General features: G+C 44.5%; 1 protein-coding gene across 6 annotated transcripts in view; it reads left to right on the top strand.

The window, feature by feature from the left end:
- Positions 1-17,765, top strand: part of tweek (transmembrane protein KIAA1109 homolog tweek) — a 278,923-nt gene that overhangs the window by 219,589 nt on the left and 41,569 nt on the right. For 5 of the 6 annotated variants that reach the window (XM_069846680.1, XM_069846682.1, XM_069846683.1 and 2 more), the window contains 5 exons: positions 1,052-1,237; positions 2,654-2,849; positions 6,869-7,109; positions 10,817-11,048; positions 11,252-11,424. In XM_069846680.1, the coding sequence (XP_069702781.1) occupies positions 1,052-1,237; positions 2,654-2,849; positions 6,869-7,109; positions 10,817-11,048; positions 11,252-11,424 (1,028 nt within the window). The remainder of the gene's footprint in view (positions 1-1,051; positions 1,238-2,653; positions 2,850-6,868; positions 7,110-10,816; positions 11,049-11,251; positions 11,425-17,765) is intronic. The other variant, XM_069846681.1, reaches the window with a different exon arrangement.

Below are 17,765 nucleotides of genomic sequence, written 5' to 3' on the forward strand. Positions count from 1 at the left end.
TCCTGGGTCCGTCTCAAAGAGCGAAGAACTATTCACTCTCTCACTTTACTTTTCAATATTCTTCAAACCTCTAACCCTAGCTACCTAGCTTCTCGTTTTCAACATTTGTCCTCATATTACGAAATAGATACTCGCTCACACCACCATATCACACTCTCCATTTCTAAACACAGAACATCCTTCTACTCTTCATCTTTCACCGTCTCTGCAGCTCATCTCTGGAACTCTCTACCACAACATGTCAGAGACTGTCGGACATTGTCTAGTTTCAAAAATGAATTAAAATTGCACTTTTTGAATTAGATTCCTTTCAGTTATAAGCCCTTTTCTCTGCCATAGTTTTGTAAAAATATAGGCCATATATTTCTTTTTCCTTCCTTTCCCCTTTTTGTTCTCTTCATCGGCCGATGAATTTATTATCATAGCCTTTTTATCGCGAATTTTATTTAATTTTCGTATTTCTTTTCTTTTTTATTATTATTTTATTGCATTCCATTTTGATATATTCTTCCTTACGTTTTCCGTATTAACCATTTGTACTAAATGAGTTGCTTTCACTATATTCCAATATATTTTACTTTCTTTTTCTTCTGTTATGGTATTATTTTCATGTTGTTTAGTGTCGATTTTACTATGCTATTATTATTATTATTATTATTATTATTATTATTATTATTATTATTATTATTATTATTATTATAATTTTTTTTTTTTGTAATATGTTAGTATTCTGTTCTTTAACTTTTTGTTAAATTTTAACTGCTTGTATACTTTGTGACCTGGTAGAGTGTAAGAGAAGGCCCTATGGCCTTAACTCTACCAGTATAAATAAAGAATTATTATTATTATTATTATTATTATTATTATTATTATTATTATACCTGATAACAGCACTACTTTAAAAACATAGCTGTGCTGGAGTATACTCGTATTTTGCAATTTGGTATGGTTTAATTAAAATAATAATATATTTCCAGTTTGTGACTTTTCTTTGTCGGTGTGTTTCCTTGGAGATCGTTTCCATAGTAAAGTCTTTGCTTGTTCTGTGCAGCGTGCCTCTGCTTGACCCCTGCCAGAAGGAGCCAGGAGGCGGCACCAGTCCTGCGTCTTACACAGCGGCCTTCCAGAAGCCTCAGGAGCCGAACATTGACTTCGAGTTGGACGTGAAGGTGTTCATCAACAGCGGCAAGTGTGTGCTGCACACCAAGGACCCCGCCAAGGAGGACGAGCTCAAGTTGTAAGGAAGCTTATACATTTTATTTTCACTTTCTTCGCAGTCAGACTTAATTTTAGCTGGTTTACCTACGTAGCTCAGTGGTCACTAGACAGTTTTTCATCAAAGTTTTCAAGCTTCAGTCAGACGCTGATAGCAGCTGTGATTTCCCATTCCTCTATCATACTGTCATTGCTGTATCACCGCGATGTCTTCATATCACTGAATATCCTAATCACCTCTACAGTCAGAACATACGTCTCTCACACGAATTAGGTTTGTTTTTGTTTGTATTGAGTAGTTCAAGCATTATTTCTTGGGGTTAAATTATTTCTTAACTTTCCCAGTTTTGAATGTTTTGGATTCTGTAACTACTTTGTTAGTCTACTTTTCTTCTCTCTTCATTTTCTTTCTTTCCCCTTCCTCTTCATTTTCTTCTCTTATTTTTTTCATCCTCTCTTCTCCTCCTCATCCCAATTCTCTTTCCTTTCTTTTCAATTTCCCATTTATCTTTTCCCTTATTTTCATCCTCTTTCTATTTCTTCCCTTCCCCTTCTGTTCATTGTCACTCCCCTTCCTCTTCATTCTTCTCAACTTTATATTTCCTCTTACATTCGCATTCTTTCTCTTATTTTCTCCCCCCCCACCTTTTCTTCTTCCTACGCATCTTCATTGTCTGTCTTATCACCATCTCCTTTTTCTTTTCTTCTTTCTTCTATTCTCTCTTTCGTTACTTTTCCCTTTATCTTTCCTTTCCTCTACCACTCTCCCTCTATCTACCCTTATCCTACCCATTGTATTCTTTTTCTTCCCTTTATCTTTTCTTCTTTTTCCTCTTTTCTTACGATTCTCTTCCTCGTCTTTTCTCCCACTCATTTTTTTCCTCCTCCCTTCAACATTATCATCTTATTCTTTTATTTAAACGTAGGAAATTGAATGTGAAGTATCGGTTTAGTATTTCATTGCCTGTACAAGATCAAATTTAAGATGGTTAGATTTAATAAAGAGTATTCTGTCAGTGTTTTTTCTTTTTAACATTTTTTTCATTTATTAACTCAATCCTTGCTTCAGTGTTTCTTATTTATGTATGCCAGTGGATTATTCGTCTCATAAAGTGTTCTAAAAATGTTCGTTTTGTAGGTAATGTATGTTAACCTTGTATCTTGTTCTATTTCCAATCTCTTCATGTTTATCAAAGAATTCTTGTTCCACTGAAACTTATCCATCAGTTTTACGATTATTGAACGGAATCTGTAGCCTGTTTTTCTTCATGAAGTTCTTGACTCATATGGTGTGTCTTGATGATTTACAGTAATATTGTTTTTCTGTTCTTTCTCTAATGTTCATAGACCCCTTTTTATTCTTTACATCTTGCCCCTTGCAATTTTGTTTATCTTATTTGCATTTTCTTTGTTAACTACGGTTTTTTTCTGTTACTAGAACGAGCCGCATGAAGAAGGAACGTAGTTGCTCAGGAGGAATGTTTGATTTCCCCCCCTCAAGTCCCAACATGAGTCGTCGCAACAAAGAGAAGCCTCACGGAGCTTCATCCACCACCAGACTGCGCTACCTGCACAGCACAGTGGCCCAGCTGGTTGATCTCACCATATTCCACATTCCAGGACTCGATGTCAAGGTTGGTTGGTTACCATGCCTCCAGAGGTCTTTTGCTGATAATTGTAGCTGGTGGCAAGCATGTTATGACAAGTGTATTTCAGTGCATGCTGCTGTTAGTGCTGAAAATGGACTAATGTTGGCCAAACACTGTGATATATTCTTAGTACCCATACTATAGTCCCGTCGCTCTAATTTCCGGCAGCCAATCGCGTTGCGGGTCGGCTACATTTAAACGTGTGTGTCTTGTGATTCGCTGATGACGTTATTAATTTCTTAAGGCTCGATTAATACTTAATATAATCGCCCGCCATTTTGGCTCTTTCGTTGGCGTTCGCAGAAAGCACACGAAGACGTTATTTGCCGCTCAATTATTTGCTGAATTATAGTGCGTTTGATTTGTTATCATAAGAGCTACGACATGATAATGTTTAACGGTGTGGCAAATAGATTCCCCGTATGGTAGCTCGGCAACGAAATAACAAAAATGGTGAACGATACTACCTACCTAGGCTTTATAGAGCCTTCTCTTCCTAAGACGTAAGCAAAGAGGAGGAGTCATGCCGGGAGTAACAGCGTCGCGACTATAGCTACAATGAGATAGGAAATATGCTTTTAAAAATGGCATTCCTGAAATTTCATCTCTTTGAGCGATTTCCTTCCATTTTTTGCTTTTTCATAAAAGAAAGTATTGCAATACTGCAAAAACTTCATTTCGATATTTTCGCAGAAATGCACGTTTGCAGCATTATTGATGCCGAAAATTTGTTTTGGACATGTAATCTATTTTTCTCTCTCCGTATGTATAAAAATGCAGTGATTTCCCATAACTACTGGACGGATTTTATTCATATTCATTATCTTCGAGTCATTTTATCTAGGAATTATGCTCATAAAATATAATGTTTGCTTTATTTTAAATCAATCACACAAAATGGTAATGTACAGACCCAGAAACAAAATTTGGGCCATCTGAATTTTCCAAGTTCCAGTTATAACATACTGCACATGCTCATTGCATACTTGAAAAATTCAGGTGGCCTAAATTTTGTTTCTGGGTCTATACTCCAGTCAATTCCAACATTTTTATTTTTTATTTTATTTTATTAGTTTTGTTAGCATGCCTTCTTATAAACCGATTTATTGCATATTAGTAAAGAAAAGCAAATTATTTTAATGTTCATATAAAGCCATACTTAGTTAAAACTGGTTGGCCTTAGATATTACTTCATTTGTCATTAGTTTAAACTTTAACCTTAGTATATAAGGTGATTCAAAAGTATCTTCAAACTTTTTTTTTTATTTTGGACAGAATTTATTGAAATTCAAATAATGCAAATACCCACTGAAAAATAATATATAGTGCAAAAGCACAACACACTAGTAACAAAAATGAAAGAAAGATGACAAATAATGAAACTGTATCGAAAAAAAATTAATCATAACTGTGATTAGACTGTTAACTGTAATCTATACTAATAATAAATCTGTAGCCGAAATTTTTCTGGTAATTTTCGATTTTCCAAAAATAATTGGTCCTAACATATATAATTAACCACCCTGAAACCGAAAATCGCTTTTTTGAAATTTTTGTTTGTATGTCTGTCTGTCTGTCTGTCTGTCTGTCTGTCTGTATGTTTGGTACCTTTTCACGCGATAATGGCTGAAGGGATTTCGAGAAAATTGGAATATAAATTAAGTTCGTTGTAACTTTGATTATAGGCTATATGGCATTCAAAATACATTATTTAAAAGGGGGGTTATAAGGGGGCCTGAATTAAATAAATCGAAATATCTCGCTTATTATTGATTTTTATGAAAAATGTTACATAACAAAAATTTCTTTAAAAATCATTTCCGATAAGTTTTATTCTTTGAAAAATTTTGATAGGACTGATATTTAATGAGATAAATGAATTTTAAAATTAAAATAACTGCCATCTAAGGCCGTGTAATGAAATAAACAAATGACTTCGTCTATAAGGGACCTTGGTCAACAGCAATCGAAAGCTATGAAATATAGCCTACAGACAATGTTTCTGTGTTCGTCTGAAGCAATATCGGAAGCTAAATTAACCGATTTGTATAATTAATTATTATTTCACCATTGGAAAGTGTAGTTTCTCTGTATGGACATAATGCTATAATGTTATTACAGTAACTTGTGAGTGAATTGAGGACAGGTAAGATTAAAATAGCTTCTTACGCACAGAAAACTTGATAGGTTATTCTGTATATTCATTTCCTGTATTTCTTATAATAATGTTTATGAACATATTCATTTTTATCTCAGAGAATTAACGAACAACGAGAGTGTATTGATTTAGTATGCAGTAATAGTACGTTAGCTTAGCAATGCATTATTTTATAATTCAAATTTTAACTATGCTCAATTGAATCGTGTTAAAATACATAAAATCCATATGCAATAAATGCAATGCAAAGAAATTGGGTAATGAGCCAAGCAGATTATGTTGCGCTGTTGTAAAAGTTGTTCCTCCTGAGATTCAAGAGCTCCCACAACAAATTAAAAACTTTCTAATTCGAGTACATCCATTATCAACACACTTTTTCATAATATCATATAATATAAACATAATAATAAATCTGTAGCCAAAATTTTTCTGTTAATTTTCGCTTTTCCAAAAATAATTGGTAATAACAATTAAGAAGCATGTTAAAGGAATTGTCATTGCACCAAATGAGTGCTCTCTGGATCAAAATGATCGCATTTTAATATTTTAAATACAATTTAAATTAAGTAACATATTAAACGATTTATCCTTCTATCAAACACGAATGTTCCCTGGATCAAATGTCCTATTTTAATTATGTAATTACTTTATATTTATTTCTAATGGGTGCAGCGGAGCGCACGGGTACGGCTAGTAACTTATAAAATTTAAGAAAGGATAGGCCTATATTACATATACATAAACATACTTAGTTAAGAATACGCCATTGTTAAAGTGACAAAAAATAAAGAATGAGAATTATGATTATAATTTTAAATACAATTCAAGCACTTGTTTTTTGAATAATTTATTGTTTAATAATTTCAGTTTTGAATTCCTCTTTATAAAATCATTATACAATCTTGGGCCGTAATTAGGACTGTATCTTAGACCTGCTTCAGTCTTACATTTTGGTTCAATGAGGGGGAGCGAAATATTGTATCTTCTTGTGTTGTGGCCATGATCGAATGATATAAATTTAAAATTCCCTTTTATGAGGTTCAGAAGATTGTAATGGAAATTCTGAAGGCCTCTCTTCAAATTTTACACTATCATCTATATGTTAACACGTAAATTTTCGTTTTAATATACAAATCGAATCAGTATTTTGCTCGTTTCATTTCCCTTTATCTTTTATATTTTGTTAATTCCTGATCCCAGTGGTCAACCTCACTTGAGGACGGATGATTTGAAATCTTAGTAGTATTATAATATTTGAGACACATAAAAATAATAATAGAGTTTCTTTGGTTACTTTTGCATTGTTGTTGCATTTCCATAGTTACCAATTTGGTGATTGAAACATTAATGATTCTATGAATACTGCTACAAGAATTTTGAAGTTTCAAGCCATGGTTCTTCATTAAATGTTAGGATATAGCTGGTCCAATGCTATTCTGAAAGCAATAGGAGTCTTTCGTAATTATGGGACATTGAGGAAATTGGTTCTGTTGCACACAAGAAGAAATCTGGAAGACTGAAGATAATCAATGTTGTTGCTGCTGTTGAGATGCTTCAGACAAGTAATGAAATAAGAAGATAATTAGTAGTGTTAGTAAGGTGTGCAGGCATCTTGAAATGAATTATAGCACAGTTTGGAGAATTCTAAGAAAGATGTTAGTCTGTACCCACATAAACGAAAACCAGTGTTCGCACACAAAGAAAATGACAAGCAGAATAGATATGATTTTGCTAGCAGAAATTCATCTTATGCAGGAATTCAAAGAAACAGAGAATATGGTCACAGAGTCACTTGGCTAATGTTGAAATGTACAAAGATTAATAATTTGTTTTGTTGTATGTTCAGGTTCATTATGAATCCAGAACACTGCATGAGGAGAATGTATCACCACGCATGCCAAATGAACTGTCAGCCCAGCAAGCTCTGTCTCAGACAAGGAAAAGTGGCACCAAAAAGGCGAGTCTGTTTGCCTGGATGACGCTGCAAAGCATTCCAGAGGAAACCATCATTAGTCCGCACATCCTGGAGTTCCTGGAGCAGACACTGGAGCCCATCCCCTCGACACTGCAGCAGGCCAAAACATCTGGTGCGTATCAGCAGAATAGCTCAGATGGTGTTTGCCTACTGAACTCAGACTGCTTTCATGTGTGGATTTGAATTCCACTTGAACTGATGGACTTGTAGACTGTTTTCTGACGTTTTCATTAATTGAGGTAATCAATTGCGAATTTGTGGTCTCATCTCACCAAAATACCTTCGCTGTCACTAGTTTTATTGATGCTAGATAACCTAGCAGTTGATACCTTTCACATAAACATATGCATGTAAACATTTGAAGTCGTTCAGACTGATAACCCCAACCCAAAATCAAAAAAAGGGTTGGAATCAATCTGCCTTCAAAAAATAAATAAAATGGGTGCTTTGGGTTTATCTATTTTGGTTTCTATAATTCATAGATATGGTAATGATTATATTTTAGACAGAACATGAAGACAAGGAAGATAACAAAAGAGATATGACTAAGATATAATCTTTCAAAGTATTAAAAAGAAAAAAAAAGGTATCCCCATAACATGCCATGAAGGCACTTGGGGTCATGGCGGTAGAGCCCCATGCTTTCCATGACCTCGGCACTAGAATGAGGTGGTGTGGTCGGCACCACGCTCTGACCGCCTTTTACCCCCGGGAAAGACCCGGTACTCAATTTTATAGGAGGCTGAGTGAACCTCGGGGCCGTTCTGACAGTTTGGCAACGAGAAAAAATCCTGTCACCACCTGGTATCGAGCCCCGGACCTTCCAGTCCGTAGCCAGCCGCTCTACCCGGCTGCATTCTTTCAAAGTATTACTATGTATTAATGTTTTTCAGTTTTGTTAAATATTTTATGAACATAAGATTTTTATAAAGAATGTTTCAGATGAAAAATGTTCGTTTTTGTGCATAAAACCATAATTTGATGAAAAAATGTGGGTTCCCATTAAAAAAACCAAATTAATCATAAAATGACCTTGATTAAAACATAGTACTATAGCCCTTTAAGGGCTCAGACTGACCTGCCGACTGCTGGTCTCATGGTCACATGCCAAAGCAGAGGTGGACGATCATCCAACCAGAAGGGAGGTATCGTGTGGTTAGCACGATGATCCCCCAGCTGTTATAGATGGCTTTTGTAATCGGATTTTGCTACCCATCGTAGCTCCCCAAGTGGATCATGATGGTGGTTGGGCACTGGTCCCATACACTGGCCGAAATGTCATGAGAAAATTTTTTCCCCATGATGGCTCGAATCAGCGTGTAATCTGTGACATGAGTCGTAGGCAGGAAACCTTAGTCCACGATGTCATAGCACAGAACAAAATGACCTTGATAACCTCCATTGATAGCAAAGATTAAGAGGTTGTAAGGTCTGAAGAGAAGGCTTCACTATGAAATTGTTTAAATTTAAAATAAAATATTACTTTTTATAAATGAAAAATTTGATGATAATATGAAAATCAGGAAAGTGCACTGGTGTTGTCCGGCCTTGAAGAATGGTACCTTGATGATGGCGCCAGACCTGAAATATACCCCTGTTGCCATTGTTTTTTCCATTCACACTGAGAGAGGTTTATTCAAAATTGTATTCTCGCAAATGTGGTGTTTTCTTGATAACCAGCTGAGAAAAAAAAATACGTCCCATGTATATCTGTATTGCAATGATTTTGCTGTTTATTAAAATTCACATTTGAAAATAGCATGGATGTTAAAATACATTAGACTTTGCTTATTATGTTCACTCACACATAACTTATGTATTTTAAGACAAGAAGTGCTAATTCAGTGACTATGAGAAGTTATGGATAGTGACTACCTGCATTGGCATAGGGACTATTGAGACTCACTGGAAATTTGCAGTGAAAAGTAGAACTAGTTCCACTGATAACATTTTCTCTGAATTTTAAGAGTCTGAAGATCACTGGGGAGGTAATTTCAGTTCTCTCTTTATCTTATGTAAGAAAAAAAAAAGGATCTTTCACCAACTCTAAAGGAATAAAGTGACACTAGGCATCTCTTGTCCTTACTTCCTCTCATCCATCCATGATCAGTTTGGATATTTTCTGCATTTTTTTTATAATGCATTGTTATGCTGTATGACAGAATTTCAGAAAAGTTATACAACAAATATTTCGTTGTTAGCTTATGCTGAGTTCTAGCAATAAAGCCATTAACTCTCTTACTGTCTAATATAGGAGAGTGATGTAGCAAAAAGTATAACCGTTTAATTGTAGGCACCATATTTTTATGTTGTGGTGGTTATATCAACTACACACAACCCCCAAACTATTTGAGGACCACACGTGCCATTGAGTAGTGGGTCCATATGACCTAGCTGGAAGGATTGTCAGACAATTCCATCGACCATATCCCCTCTTCACCACTTAGGGGACATTTATGCATGCCATGGCAGGTCAACTTGCTGAAATTGCATTTTCTCCATTTTTATGGAACAATTATCCAGCTGTGACTCTGTTCCCAGAGCCTGGTTTGTTAAAAACAGGTTGCATCATGGGAAGGAGAGGATGGGATTTGAGTAGGAGAGGTTATGGAATGCACTTCACTACTCCTTGCAATCCATACAACAAATGTAGATGATATAGAAATCTCTTTGCTGTTAGTGTTTGAAGCTTAGAGGAGAATTTTACAGGTATCACTGCTGTGAAACATTCAGGAACCTAAACACAAGCTAAAAATATGGAAATGTTTCATGTATGTTACTCTGAAATGTTAAATTTAATGCGTAACATAAATGGATGTACAGTAGTGGCAAAAAAACCAGACCGACAGAATAATCAAAGTCCACGAAATGAGCCACTATGCATGCCACGCCCGCATTCACAAGATAGCGAGTAATCTATTGAAATTGTTGTAGTTTCGACTGCTGACGTAGCCCATTTCGAAAGCCATTAGAAAATAAGCTGGTAAAATTCATGTTCTGGGAATAATAAGTTAATTAAGTAGTAAAATATCACTGCAATCGAAAAGTATTGGGAATCAATTTGAATAAAGAACAAAAATAAAATTTCCTTCCCAGGCAGGATTCGAACCACGAAAGTCTTAGTTACCAGTCTATCGTGCTCTGGAGTGAACAAGGCTCTGAAATCAGCTACAAGGGTCAGTCCGGTTTTTTTTGTCACTACTGTACATATATTGTGGGTCCCTATCACCACGGCATGGCGCGTCCTCAGGTTGCGGATAGAGGAGACGGCCTCCAGATATGGAGGGTAGCTGCGAATATATTGAATAAGCAGTCGTGGACAGCCGATAAGGGGTGGTCCTCCAGCTTGGGGGTTGGGCGAAGGGCTAACAACCCATCACCGTAAAAAACAGCTTGTTACGTATCCCTATAATAAGCCTCGGAATAGGACTGATTCTCTGGCACGACCACAGCATTAGTCGTGTGCAGGTGGGGCAAAGTATTATGCATATAGAGTGTTAGTTGGGAGACCGGAGGGAAAAAGACCTTTAGGGAGGCCGAGACGTAGATGGGAGGATAATATTAAAATGGATTTGAGGGAGGTTGGGTGTGATGATAGAGACTGGATTAATCTTGCACAGGATAGGGACCGCTGGCGGGCTTATGTGAGGGCGGCAATGAACCTTCGGGTTCCTTAAAAGCCATTTGTAAGTAAGTAAGTACTGTACATATTTCTTATTTGTACCCTTTTTTTTCGATCCCTGTTATTGTTTGAGACATTCACATTTCTGGTTTTGACTATTGAATGAGGGTCGTAACTTGAGTGTGGTCTGTTCGTAGGAGCAGTGAATGCCATGTTCGCAATGGAGCAGGAGACTTCGTGGGCCGCAGCCACAGCGACCAGCAACTACGTGTACGCCTCGTTTCCTGTGGACGTCATTGTGTACTTCCACATGCAGCCCTCAACCTTCAGGTTCTCCTGCTTGCCTGTATCCAGGGTAGAGTGTATGCTGCAGCTGCCATCCCTGGACATCGTGTTCTCGTCCAAGAGGGCGGAGGAGGAGCTGCACAGGTGGGCTATGAGGCTGTGCTGGAAGAAGTTGTGCGTCGCTTCATAGATTTGTCTTAGATGTGACATTGCTTGCTTGAAGCTTTTATGCAGCTGTTAATGTTATTAAATGAAGCTAACCATTTTGTAGAACAATATTTAATAATAGGCTATTATAAACTTATTGTTAGTCTGCCCTAAGATTCTTATGTTACGTTTACTTACAGCGAGTTTGGAGAAGGTAGACCATCCAGTCGTCCAGCAAGTGGAATGGAATCCTCCACCAGCAGATTCGACATGGGCCCGTCTCCCTCAGCTGTTGGAGGTCTTAGTGTCACAGGCTGTCTTGCAGACTTTTCCGTCTACATCTTCCACCCTTATGGTGGTGGAAAGAAGACAGGTGCGTATATATCTTTAATGTCACTTGTAACCATACACATACTACCACCACTGCCACCATCACCCACCATTACCACCCTCAACATCATCTACCACCAGCACCACCGACCATCACCATCCCCAACATCACCCACCACCAGCACCACCCACCAACACCACTGCCCATCACTAAACCCCATCACCACCACCAACAAACACCAACGCCACAAACCACCACCATCACCACCCACCATTACCATCCTCAACATCACCATCCACCACCCACCATCAACACTCCCAACATCACCTACCACCAGCACCAACCACCATCATCATCACCCATCACTAAAACCCATCACCACCATCAACAAACACCAACGCCACAAACCATCACCATCACCACCCACAATTACCACCGCCATCACCCGCCATCACTACCCCCAACATCAACCACCACTAGCACCACCCACCATCACCACTCCCAACATCACCCACCACCGCCACCATCCATCATCACCACCCCCCAACATCACCCGCCACCAGCACCACCCAACATCACCCAACATCCAGCACCACCCACCATCACCACCCCCAACATCACCCACCACCAGCATCACCAACCATCACGACCCCCAACATCACCCACCACCCACCGTCACCACCCCCAACATCACCCACCACCAGCAACATCAACCATCACCACCAATAAAATCACCCACCACCAGCACCACCCACCATCACCACCCCAACATCACCCACCACCATCCATCATCACCATCCCTAAAATCACCCACCACCAGCACTACCCACCATCACCACCCCCAACATCACCCACCACCAGCTCCACCCACCATCACCACCCCCAACATCACCCACCACCAGCACCATCCATCACCACCCCCCAACATCACCCACCACCAGCACCATCCAACATCACCACCCCCAACATCATCCACCACCAGCACCATCCACCATTACCACCCCCAACATCACCCACCACCAGCACCACCCACCATCACCAACCCTAACATCTCCCACCACCCACCTTCACTACTCCCAACATCACCCATCACCAGCACCACCCAACATCACCCACCATCCAGCACCACCCACCATGAACACCCCCAACATCACCCACCACCAGCACACCAACCATCACCACCCCCAACATCACCCACCACGAGAACCACCCCCAACATCACCCACCACCAGTACCACCCCCAACATCACCCACCACCAGCACCACCCACCATCACCTACCCCCAACATCACCCACCACCAGCACCACACACCATCACCCACAACGGGCACCACCCACCATCACCACCCCCAACATCACCCACCACGAACGCCACGCACCATCATCACCCCCAACATCACCCACCACCAGCACCAACCACCACCAGCATCACCCACCATCACCACCCCCAACATCACCCACAACCAGCACCACCCCCAACATCACCAACCACCAGCACAACCCGCCATCACCACCCCCAACATCACCCACCACCAGCACCACACACCATCACCACCCCCACCATCACCCACAACAGGCACCACCCACCATCACTACCTCCAACATCACCCACCACGAGCACCACCCACCATCACCACCTCCAACATCACCCACCACCCACCATCATCACCCCCAACATCACCCACCACTAGCACCACCCCCAACATCACCTACCACCAGTACCACCCACCATCACCACCCCCAACATCACCCACCACCAGCTCCACCCACCATCACCACCCCCAACATCACCCACCACCAGCACCATCCATCACCACCCCCCAACATCACCCACCACCAGCACCATCCATCATCACCACCCCCCAACATCACCCACCACCAGCACCATCCAACATCACCACCCCCAACATCATCCACCACCAGCACCATCCACCATTACCACCCCCAACATCACCCACCACCAGCACCACCCACCATCACCAACCCTAACATCTCCCACCACCCACCTTCACTACTCCCAACATCACCCATCACCAGCACCACCCAACATCACCCACCATCCAGCACCACCCACCATGACCACCCCCAACATCACCCACCACCAGCAAACCAACCATCACCACCCCCAACATCACCCACCACGAGAACCACCCCCAACATCACCGACCACCAGTACCACCCCCAACATCACCCACCACCAGCACCACCCACCATCACCTACCCCCAACATCACCCACCACCAGCACCACACACCATCACCCACAACGGGCACCACCCACCATCACCACCCACCACGAACACCACGCACCATCATCACCCCCAACATCACCCACCACCAGCACCAACCACCACCAGCATCACCCACCATCACCACCCCCAACATCACCCACCACCAGCACCACCCCCAACATCACCAACCACCAGCACAACCCGCCATCACCACCCCCAACATCACCCACCACCAGCACCACACACCATCACCACCCCCACCATCACCCACAACAGGCACCACCCACCATCACTACCTCCAACATCACCCACCACGAGCACCACCCACCATCACCACCTCCAACATCACCCACCACCCACCATCATCACCCCCAACATCACCCACCACTAGCACCACCCCCAACATCACCTACCACCAGTACCACCCACCATCACCACCCCCAACATCACCCACCACCAGCTCCACCCACCATCACCACCCCCAACATCACCCACCACCAGCACCATCCATCATCACCAACCCCCAACATCACCCACCACCAGCACCATCCAACATCACCACCCCCAACATCATCCACCACCAGCACCATCCACCATTACCACCCCCAACATCACCCACCACCAGCACCACCCACCATCACCAACCCTAACATCTCCCACCACCCACCTTCACTACTCCCAACATCACCCATCACCAGCACCACCCAACATCACCCACCATCCAGCACCACCCACCATGACCACCCCCAGCACACCAACCATCACCACCCCCAACATCACCCACCACGAGAACCACCCCCAACATCACCCACCACCAGTACCACCCCCAACATCACCCACCACCAGCACCACCCACCATCACCTACCCCCAACATCACCCACCACCAGCACCACACACCATCACCCACAACGGGCACCACCCACCATCACCACCCCCAACATCACCCACCACGAACACCACGCACCATCATCACCCCCAACATCACCCACCACCAGCACCAACCACCACCAGCATCACCCACCATCACCACCCCCAACATCACCCACCACCAGCACCACCCCCAACATCACCAACCACCAGCACAACCCGCCATCACCACCCCCAACATCACCCACCACCAGCACCACACACCATCACCACCCCCACCATCACCCACAACAGGCACCACCCACCATCACTACCTCCAACATCACCCACCACGAGCACCACCCACCATCACCACCTCCAACATCACCCACCACCCACCATCATCACCCCCAACATCACCCACCACTAGCACCACCCCCAACATCACCTACCACCAGTACCACCCACCATCACCACCCCCAACATCACCCACCATCAACACCCCCAATATTACTCACCACCAGCACCACCCCCAACATCACCCAACACCAGCACCACACACCATCACCACCACCCACTATCACCACCCCCAACATCACCTACCACTAGCACCACCTGCCAACACCACCCACCACCAGTACCACCCACCATCACCACCCCCAACATCACCCACCATCAACACCCCCAACATTACTCACCACCAGCACCACTCCCAACATCACCCAACACCAGCACCACACACCATCACCACCACCCACTATCACCACCCCCAACATCACCTACCACTAGCACCACCTGCCAACACCACCCACCACCAGCACCACACCATCACCACCCCCACCATCACCCACAACAGGCACCACCCACCATCACTACCTCCAACATCACCCACCACGAGCACCACCCACCATCACCACCTCCAACATCACCCACCACCCACCATCATCACCCCCAACATCACCCACCACTAGCACCACCCCCAACATCACCTACCACCAGTACCACCCACCATCACCACCCCCAACATCACCCACCATCAACACCCCCAATATTACTCACCACCAGCACCACCCCCAACATCACCCAACACCAGCACCACACACCATCACCACCACCCACTATCACCACCCCCAACATCACCTACCACTAGCACCACCTGCCAACACCACCCACCACCAGTACAACCCACCATCACCACCCCCAACATCACCCACCATCAACACCCCCAACATTACTCACCACCAGCACCACTCCCAACATCACCCAACACCAGCACCACACACCATCACCACCACCCACTATCACCACCCCCAACATCACCTACCACTAGCACCACCTGCCAACACCACCCACCACCAGCATCAACCACCATCACCACCCCTAACATCACCCATCAGTACCCCAACATCACCCACCACCAGCACCACCCCCAACATCACCCATCACCAGCACCACGCACCATCACTACACCCAACATCACCCACCACCAGCACCACCTGCCATCCCCACCCCCAACATCACCCACCACCAGCACCGCCCACCATCACCCCCAACATCACCCACCACCCACAACACCACCCCCAACATTACCCACCACGAGCATCACCCACCATCAATACCCCCAACATCACCCAACACCCCCCATCACCACCCCCAACATCACCCACCACTAGCACCACCCCCAACATCACCCAACACCAGCACCACACACCATCACCACCACCCACTATCACCACCCCCAACATCACCTACCACTAGCACCACCTGCCAACACCACCCACCACCAGCATCAACCACTATCACAACCCCTAACATCACCCATCAGTACCCCAACATCACCCACCACCAGCACCACTCCCAACATCACCCACCACCAGCACCACCCCCAACATCACCCACCACCAGCATCACCCACCATCACCACTCCTAACATCACCCATCACTACCCCAACATCACCCACCACCAGCACCACCCACCATCACCACCCCCAATATCACCCACCACCAGCACCACCCATCACCACCCCCAACATCACCCACCACCAGCACCACGCACCATCAGTACCCCCAACATCACCCACCACCAGCACCACCCGCCAACACCACCCACAACCAGCATCAACCACCATCACCACCCTTAACATCACCCATCACTACCCCAACATCACCCACCATCACCACCCCCAACATCACCCACCACCAGCACAACCCGCCATCACCACCCCCAACATCACCCACCACCAGCACCACACACCATCACCACCCCCATCATCACCCACAACAGGCACCACCCACCATCACTACCTCCAACATCACACACCACGAGCACCACCCACCATCACCACCTCCAACATCACCCACCACCCACCATCATCACCCCCAACATCACCCACCACTAGCACCACCCCCAACATCACCTACCACCAGTACCACCCACCATCACCACCCCCAACATCACCCACCATCAACACCCTCTACATTACTCACCACCAGCACCACCCCCAACATCACCCAACACCAGCACCACACACCATCACCACCACCCACTATCACCACCCCCAACATCACCTACCACTAGCACCACCTGCGAACACCACCCACCATCACCACCCCTAACATCACCCATCAGTACCCCAACATCACCCACCACCAGCACCACCCCCAACATCACCCACCACCAGCATCACCCACCATCACCACTCCTAACATCACCCATCACTACCCCAACATCACCCACCACCAGCACCACCCGCCATCACCACCCCCAATATCACCCACCACCAGCACCACCCATCACCACCCCGAACATCACCCACCACCAGCACCACGCACCATCACCACCCCCAACATCACCCACCACCAGCACCACCCGCCAACACCACCCACAACCAGCATCAACCACCATCACCACCCCTAACATCACCCATCACTACCCCAACATCACCCACCATCACCACCCCCAACATCACCCACCACCAGCCATCACCACCCCTAACATCACCCATCACTACCCCAACTTCACCCCCACCATCACCACCCCCTAAATCACCCACCACCAGCACCACCCACCATCACTACCCCCAACATCATCCACCATCAGCACCACCTCCAACATCACCCACCACCCACCATCACCACCCCCAACATCGCCCACCACCAGCACCAACCACCATCACTATCCCCAACATCACCCACTACCAGCACCACCCCTAACATCATCCACCACCAGCACAACCCATCATCACCACTCCTAACATCACCCGCCACCAGCACCACCCGCCATCACCCACCACCAGCACCACCCACA

This window comes from Periplaneta americana, chromosome 15 (genome assembly GCF_040183065.1).
Source record: "Periplaneta americana isolate PAMFEO1 chromosome 15, P.americana_PAMFEO1_priV1, whole genome shotgun sequence".
NCBI classification, from domain to species: Eukaryota; Metazoa; Arthropoda; class Insecta; order Blattodea; family Blattidae; genus Periplaneta; species Periplaneta americana.